A 9,226-nucleotide genomic window follows, 5' to 3' on the forward strand; every position below is an offset into this window, starting at 1 on the left:
TGTATGAGCAGAAAGCATCATCTTTCAGCTGTGAAGCATCTAGTAGCTTCAAACTTCTGACCTTTCAATTAGCAATCCAACATATACCCCACTAAGTAACCATGGCTGCTTAAATAGCCCTCTAAGTCCTCGTGGTGTGGTGCTATAGGATGAGCACTGGACTGCAAACCACAAGGTTGGAAGTTCAAACCACCAAATGCTCCTCAGAAACCCTATACAGAGTTGCTATGAGTCAGAACCAACTAGACAGCACTTAACAACAAAAACCACAAGCAGTCTTAAATGATCAAGAATTTGAAGGTGTTGATAATGTGTTATGTAGCTTATCCCCATTTCATCTGAGCAATCACCTCATAATATAGATGCACACTTTGTTTTTATTTTACAGGTAAGTAATAAAGCAAATCAATTTTATACATTTATAACAAGTTTTGTCTTATAAAGGAATGAGTCCAGTTTTGAATCTAGGCAGTGATATTTCATACACAAGTTGCGGATCAGACATTCTGATCTACAGAGTTTTCTTTCGCTGGTTTTTGGAACCACCCATGAAATCTGTTCAACATCATAGCAATACACAGGACTCAGCTGAGGGATGGGTGGTAAGTGTGCATGAGACATATTGGCTGGAAATCAAACTCAGTCTTTCACATGAAAGGAGAAACTTTCACCACTATACCAACACTGCCACTTATCACTGGGCACTGAGCCAATATGCTAACCTGACAGTCCAGCCTGCTATTTCTCTTTCAGGGACATCCTAGGTGAAGTGCTCAGAAGGAAAAAGATCAAGTCTCATTCATTAATTTCTGCTTCACAAGAGCCTATATATGGTGCAGCATAGGCCACCCAAACTAAATACTGATTACTTTGTGTGTGGTGCTGTAGGATAAGTACTGGATTGCTAAATGTGAGCTTGGTGATTCAAAACCATCAGATGCTCTTCATGAAATCCTATATAGGGTCACTATGAGTTAGACCTAACTAGATGGCACTTAACAATAACAGAAGCAGTATATAGTCTCTATGATTTCAACACATTGAGTGCTAAATGCCTGTGCTTTCTTCCCTGTCTAAAATACTCTGGAGAACTAGAGAAATGAATAAGACTCAGTTGTTTCAATACAAGCTCTCTGCCTGAAATCACCAAGAAAAAGAAATGGATGATTAGAAAATTTACCACGTCCCCTGTGAAGAAGTCTCCTACTTGGTAACTTAATAAGATAAAACAAGGCTTATGTGTGCAAACTGAAGCAGAAGCATCAATTACTAGTCTTGAGAATGTGTGAGGCCATCTCAAGTTAGTTTAATGCGGCCATGATTTATAGGAATCTTTATGGCATGGATATTGTACATCACAGAGTTTTTATAAGTAGCAACTCATTGTAAGGCCCATTATAGAAATCTGAGATATGAAAATGTTATCCCTGATAAAGATAGAATTTCATGTAGAGCTATCATTGAACATTGATTATTACTAGCTGGACTTCAGGAATGTTTGTGGTGCAGAAGTTATGTACTGACATGCTAACAAAAAGGTCAGTTGTTTGAACCTACGAGCTACTTCACACAAGAAAGATGTGGCAACATGCTTCCTTGCAGATTTGGAAGCCTTGGAAACTCTATGGGACAGTATTACTCTGTCCTTTATGATCACAGTGAGTCAGAATCAACTCAATAGGACCTGCTTATTTTCTGCTCAGCTTTTGTGCCTCCTCCTTTCTTCCAGTTTTGTTAGCATCTCTATGCTGGAGAGCAATATTCTGACATCCATTTTGGTCTTTTCCTTCTTTCTTGTCTTCTTAATGACCTCTTGCTTTCTTCCCTGTATGATGTTCTTGATGTCATCCAACAACTCTTCTGCTCTTGGGTCTATAGTGTCTAATGCATCAAATCTGTTCTTCAAATGATCTCTAAATTTGGATGGGATATATCAAGGTAGCTTTTTGGCTCTTTTGGACTTGTTTTAATTTTCTTCAGCTTGAGCCTGAATTTGCATATGAGCAATTGATCATCTGTCCCACAGTCTGTCTGGCCTTGTTTTGATTATATTTTCCAACCACTGATTCATCCTCTTTGTTTCCAATCTTTGCATTTCAATTGTCATTGATTATCAATACATCTTGATAGTATATTTAGTCAATTTCAGGCTGAAGAAGTTGGTAATAGCCTTCAATTTCATCCTCACTGACTTTAGTGGTTGATGAATAAATTTGAATAATAGAGGCATTGACTGGTCTTCCTTGTAGATGTATAAATATTATCCTATCACAGACAGCATTGTACTTCAAACCAGATTTTGATATTTTCTTTTTGATAATGTGTTTGACTCCATTCTTCTGCAATTTGTCATTCCTGTTATATAGTATACCATGTGATTGTCAGATTCAAAATGGCCAATACCAGTCCATTTAACCTCACCAGTGCCTAGGATATCAATGTTTATGCATTGAACTTCATTTTTTCCAATTTCCAATTTTCATAAATTCATTATTCACAATTCCATGTTCAGATACTAATGGATGTTTACAGTTGTTTAGGAGACCTGGTGTGGTGCTGTAAGCCAATGCATCAGACTGTAAAGTCATTTGAACTGCAAGGTCAGTTGTTCAAGCTCACCAGTTGTTCAAATGGTAAGGCTGATGAGGCCACACTCATATAAAAAGGCTTATTATTAGATAAGGAGACTCATAGAAAAAAATCCTGATGTGGCCCTGTAGAATAGGCACTGGACTGCAAAGTCAGTTTCATCCGCAATGTTGGCAGTTCAAACTCATCAGCCGCTCCTTGGAAACCCTATACAGGATTGCTAAGAGTAAAAAATGATTTGATGGGACTTAACAATAACATCTAGCTTCCAAGTTATTTCAACTGTGACTTTAGAAAGCAAAGTGTTTGGCTGGTATGAACTAAGGGTTTAAAGAACACTGAGAGGGGCTTACCGAGTTTGAATCTACTACCAGCACAAAAAGACAGAACACCTGGACTGTTTTATCATCTTGCACAGGGCAGTAGGGAGGGTGAGGTTGTTGGTATTGTTGTTGTTAAGTGTCATCGAGTCATGTCCAACTCATAGAAACCCTATATAGGGTTTCCAAGGATCAGCTGGTTAGTTGAACCACAGACTTTGCGGCTCAAACTGACCTTGTGGTCCAGTGCTTATCTTAGAGTGCAAAACAGGACTCCAAAGAGCAATTAAAATCCATGACATTGGAGGCTGACTTTTATTACATAACACTTATAGTGGTGGTCATGGTGTGCCATCCAGTTGTTCTGCCTAATGGAGATGCTGTAAAAGGTTTCAAAGGCTGTAAATCATTATGGGACCAGAAAGCCTCATCTTTCTCCCATGGAGATCCTGGAAGATTAGAACTTCTGACCTTGAGTTAACAGCCCAACTCATAACCCACTAAACTACCAGGTGTTTATAAATAATGTGAATCAAAAAAAAAAGCTTATTGTACTGCATTTTGGAAATATAGAATACATTTTCTTCTTGTTGTTAGATGCTGTTAGTTTGATTCAGAAAGTGATGTTATGCACAACAAACGAAACAAAGCCTCTCCTGCACCAACTTCACAATTGCTGTTCCTCTTCAGCCCATTGTTGTTGTCACTGTGCCAATATGTCACATTGGAGTCTCTCTGTTTTTAGCTAACCCTCAACTTAAGAAAGCAAGATATGCTTCTCCAAGAATTGGTCCATTATTGATAACATGTCCAATGTATGAGAGACGAAGTCTGACCATCTTGACATCTAAGGAGCATTATTGTTGTACTTCTTCCAACACAGATTGGTTTGTCTTATGACAGTCCATGGTACTTTTTATATTCTTCTCCAACATATTAACTGAAATGCATAAATTATTCTATATCCTTCCTTATTCATTGCTCAACTTTCAAATGTATATAAGGCTTTTTAAAATACCATGACTTGGGAGAGATATACCTTAATCTTCAAACTGACATCTTTGCTCTTGAAGATTTGACTGCTGTTTCCTTGAGTGTTGATGGTGGATCCCATCAAAGTGAAGTCTTTGAATACTTCAATATTTTTCTCCATTTATCCAGTGGTGAGGATTTTTGTTTCTTTACACTGAGGTTCAAACCATATTGAAGGTTGAGGTCTTTGATTTTTATCAGAAAGTGTTTTAAATCCTCTTCACTTTCTGCAAGCAGGGTTGTATCATCAGCATATTGCAAGTAGTTAACGAGTCTTCCTCCAACCCTGATGCCACATTCTTCTTCATATAATCCAGCATTTTGAATTATTTGGTCAGCATACACATTGAATACGTATGTTGAAAGAATACAACCTTGGCACACACATTTCTTATTTTTAGTTAGTCGGTATCCCTTTGTTCTGTTCAAGCAACTGTCTCTTGGTCTATGTACAAGTAACTCATGAACAAAATAAAATGTTCCTGATTACTCATCCACTACGATATTGTCCATGGCTTGTCATGATCCATACAACCAACCGTCCTTGTATAGTCAGTAAAGAACAGGTAAACATCTTTCTGGTATCCTGTGCTTTAAGTCAAGATGCAGCTGACATCAGCAAAGATATCCCTCCTCCATGTCCTCACCTGAATCCACCTCCCTATCAATGTACTGTTGCAGCCCTTTTCAAAGCATCTTTAGGAAAATTTTGCTTTCATGTAATATTAATGATATTTTCCAATGATTTCTGGATTCCATTGGGTCACCACTCTTTAGAATGGGCACATATATGGATCACTTCCAATCAGGTGACAAAGAAGACTTCTGAGCATAGATGAGTGAGTTCCTACAATAATGCATCAGTGTGTTGAAAGATTTCAATTTGTACTTCATCACTTGATGGAGCCTTTTTCTTTGCAAATGCATTCAATGTACATTGGTTTCTTCCTTTAGTATTTTGTCTCTCGATCATAGGCTACCTGCTAAAATAGTGGAATGAGGGCTATCATTGCTGATGTCTGATGGATTTATGCTGAAAGCAGAAAGATGCTTACCTATGTTTTGTAGACTATGCAAAGGATTTCAATTGTGTGGATCATGACATGCTATGGACAACATTGTGAAGTATGAGTATTCCAGAACACTTAATTGTGATCATGAGGAATCTGTACCTGGACCAAAAAGCAGTTGTTAAAACAGAACATGGGAACACTGAATGGTTTAAAATTAAGAAAGGTGTGCAACAGGGGTGTATCCTTTCACCATACTTATTCAACGTATATGCTAAGCAAATAATCTGAGAAGTTGAGTTCTATAAAGAAAAATGTGGCATTATGCGATATGAAGATGATACAACCTTGCTTCTTGAAAGTGAAGAGGACTTATAAAAATCAAAGAGCACAGCCTTCAGTATGGAATGCATCTTAATGTAAAGAAAACAAAAAATCTCACCACTGGACCAATAAACAACATTCTTAACAATGGAGAAAGATTGAAGTTGTCAAGGACTTCATTCTTCTTGGAATAACTATCAACACTCATGTAAGCAGCAGTCAAGAAATCAAGTGATGCATTGCATTAGGCAAATCTGCTGCACAAGAGCTTTTTAAAATGTTGAAGAGCAAAGATGTTAGATTGAGGACTAAGGTGCACCTGACTCAAGATATGGTATTTTCAATAACTTCATATGCATGCAAAAGTTGGAGAGTGAATAAGGAAGACCGTAGAAGAGTTGATGCTTTTGGGTTATGGTGATGGAGGAGAATATTGAAAGTATCATAGGCTGCCAAAAGAACACACAAATCTGTATTGGAAGAAGTACAACCAGTGTTCCAGAATGCTCATACTTTACAATGTTGTCCATAGCATGTCATGTTCAACACAACTGAAAGCCTTTGCATAGTCAATAAAGCACAGGTAAATATCTTTCTGAAATTCTCTGCTTTCAGTCAAGATCCATCAGACATCAGCAATGATAGTCCTCATTCCACGGCCTCTTCTGAATCTGCCTTGATCCTCTGGAAGTTCTCTGTCAATGAATGCTTGCAGATGTTTCTGCATTACCTTTAGTAAAACTTTACTCTCATGGGATATCAAAGATATTGTCCAATGATTTCTGCTTTCCATTGGATCACCTCTCTTTGGAATGGGCACAAATATGGATGGGCAAACTAAGTACCTATAAAAAGAGACCTGGTGAACAAGTATATCAATTAAAGCATTCAGTTTCTAACTGAAATGACTGCAGTTTAAACTAGACCTTTATCTAAAGAAGAAAGATGTGACAGTCAGCTTCCATAAAGATTCCAGCTTGAAAAAAGCCTGTGGGGAAGTTTTAGTCTGTACTATAGGTTTACCATGAATTCAAATCAATTAAATCGCAATAGGGTTTTTGTTGTTTTGTTTTAAGCAGTTCTAAAATCTGACAATTACATTGTTTAACATGTTTACTGGGAATTGCAGTCTATGGCTAAAAGAGACATTAGATATTCACTACACCACAAAAAAACCTTTCACCTCTATTGTTAAATTTATTCCTAGTTATTTTATTATTTTAGAGATTTATTAATAGACTAGATTCCTCGTTTTCCTTTCAGGTTGTTTGTTCTTGTTGTATAAAAATGTGCCTGATTTCTGTGTGTGGTCTTCATATCCTGCTACTTTACCAAACGTATTTATTGTAGAATCTTTTTGTATTTAAGTCCCCAGATCTACTTACTTACATCCAACTTTCAGATAAGTCTTGCTTGTTCTTTAATGTTATGTTAATTTGCCTTGAAATGATTTCCCCAAAACACACTTTCAAAAAAGTCTTCATCAAAATCACCTTTACTTACTATATGTGCAGCTTGTAAATAATGGAAAATGCTTCCAGACTTTTCTTGCCCAAAAGCAAGGATAAATAAGAATGGTATGTACCTATTTAAACTACCTATGAATTCAAACCACACTTAGGCACTGATCTCGTTTATAACACAGAGACTGCCTGTGTTCCACACATAGAAAAGCTAACTTTACAAAGGGATAGCTTTACTTCTTTTTCCTATTTGGATTCCTTGTCTCTTTTTGTTGACCAATTGTTCCAGTTACAACTACTTGTTCCATCCTGAATAGTAATGGTAAGAATTGATGCTGCATTTTGTCAAAAGCCTTTTCTGTCTCAAGAAAGATGGTTATGTAGTTATTTCCTTTGTTTATTGATGCCATGTGCTACATTGACTGCCTTTCTAATGTTGAACCCACCTTGCATTCTTGGGATAAAATCCACTGGACAATGGGAAATCCTTTTAACATTCTTGTAGATCCATTTGCTAGTACTCTGTAGGGGATGTTTGTGTCTCTATTTATCAGTGATATTAATGTGCAGTTTTCTTTTCTTGTGGGGTCTTTGTATTGTTTTGGTACTAGGATGATGACAGTCTCACAGAATGAGTTAGGGAGACTTTTCTCCTCTTCTACTTGTTTGAAAACATTTAAGAAGTAATGGCATCACTTAATCTGTAAAGGTTTAATGAAATTTCCCAATTAAGCCATCTATCTGCTCCTGGATTTTTCTATGTTGTTGCTTTTTGATATTGCTTTGAACCATTCATTTGTTACATCTGTTGATTTCTTACAGTTCTTTTTCAGTTCATTATGTTATGGTCTTTATGAATTTGTTATCTTCCTATGCCTGTGAACCTCTAACATTCTTCAAAATTCTTCTGTTGAATGTCTTTAAAGTGGATTTGTGTGTTTGTTTAAAAAAAAAAAAAAAAAAGTAAATGGCACAGTAACCAATTAGGGCAGAGTTCTAAGAAGAATGGTTTTGCCACATTTGAGAAGTGTTGCCCAAAGTGGTGTATGGTCTAATATGTAAATACTTGTGAATTTCCTGAAATCAAAATATACAAGGAGGCTTTAAAAAGTTCTTTTTTTTTTTAATGAACTAAATGATAATGGAATTTTTACATGAACTTTTTGAAGTCTCCTTATAGACATAGGACCTGCTTCCTTTTTTCCTTTGACCAGTTTTTGTTTGCTTTCACAAAGGTGTCTCTGCACCATGGGACCCCAGAATCTAACACGTGTCTCTGAATTCATACTCATGGACCTTTCAGAAGATCCAGAGCTTCAACCCCTCCTCTTTGGAATGTTCCTGTCTATGTACATGGTCACAGTGCTTGGAAACCTGCTCATCATCCTCACCATCAGCTCTGACCCCCAACTCCACATCCCTATGTATTTCTTCATCTCAATCCTCTCCATGTCTGACATTGGTTTGACTTCAGACACAATACCAAAGATGCTTGTGAATATATACACACACCACAGAATCATCTCCTATGCTGACTGCCTGGCTCAGTTATATTTTCTAACTTTTTTTGCAAGTATGGACAGTTTACTTTTGACGGTGATGGCCTATGACAGATTTGTGGCCATCTGTCACCCACTTCACTACCCAGTTATCATGAACCCCTACCTCTGTGGCTTGCTTGTTTTGGTGTCTTTTTTTCTCAGTGTTTTCTATTCCCAACTGCACTACTTGATAATGTCACTACTTACCTTCTGCACAAAAGTGAAAATTCCTCATTTTTACTGTGACCCTTCTCAACTCCTCAATCTTGCCTGTACAGACACAACCACCAAAAACATACTAGTGTATTGCATTGCTGCCATCTTTGGTGGTGTTCCAGTCTCAGGGATCTTTTTCTCTTACACTCGAATTATTTCCTCCATTCTGAGAATCCCATCATCAGGTGGGAAGTATAAAGTCTTTTCCACCTGTGGCTCTCATCTGTCGGTCGTTTCCTTATATTATGGAACAGGTATTGGAGTGTATCTGAGTTCAGCCATCTCACCTTCTCTCAAGAGTGGTGTAGCAGCGTCAGTGATGTACTCCGTGGTCACCCCCATGCTGAACCCATTCATCTACAGCCTGAGGAACAACGATATCAAGAGGGCCCTGCAGAGGCTCATCAACAGACCAGCATAATATCAATACAACATCATATATGTCATCTATTTACACAGTTTAGGTGTTTTACTGATTATTATTAGTTCTCAAACTAAGCTTCATATTGGGATCATCTGGTGAACTTTAAAGAAACCTATGCTTGAGTTGCACAGACAGAGTTTGATGTATTTGAATAAGTAGTGTGGTGGGACAGAAGGCTTTTCAAAGCACCCCAGGGGATACCAGTGAGCAGCCAATGTTGAAACCTACTAATCTGGTGAGATCATTGTTCAAAATTGACTAATATGCACTTGTTGTTTTTGTTAAGTGTCCTCAAGTTGGTTCCAAC

At 37.4% G+C, this 9,226-nt stretch overlaps 1 protein-coding gene across 1 annotated transcript; it reads left to right on the plus strand.

Moving 5' to 3' along the window:
* The first annotated feature begins 7,986 nt into the window (after positions 1-7,986).
* LOC102831067 (olfactory receptor 18-like) lies at positions 7,987-8,916 on the plus strand. The gene has a single exon (XM_006875151.1). The coding sequence runs from the start codon at positions 7,987-7,989 to the stop codon at positions 8,914-8,916; it is 930 nt and encodes a 309-aa protein (XP_006875213.1).
* The last annotated feature ends 310 nt before the right edge of the window (positions 8,917-9,226 follow it).

Source organism: Chrysochloris asiatica, unplaced genomic scaffold, assembly GCF_000296735.1.
Source record: "Chrysochloris asiatica unplaced genomic scaffold, ChrAsi1.0 scaffold00312, whole genome shotgun sequence".
NCBI classification, from domain to species: domain Eukaryota; kingdom Metazoa; phylum Chordata; class Mammalia; order Afrosoricida; family Chrysochloridae; genus Chrysochloris; species Chrysochloris asiatica.

What these genes read in the sequence shown, in the direction of transcription:
- LOC102831067 (XM_006875151.1), top strand. Translation starts at nt 7,987, where the DNA reads ATGGGACCCCAGAATCTAACACGTGTCTCTGAATTCATACTCATGGAC.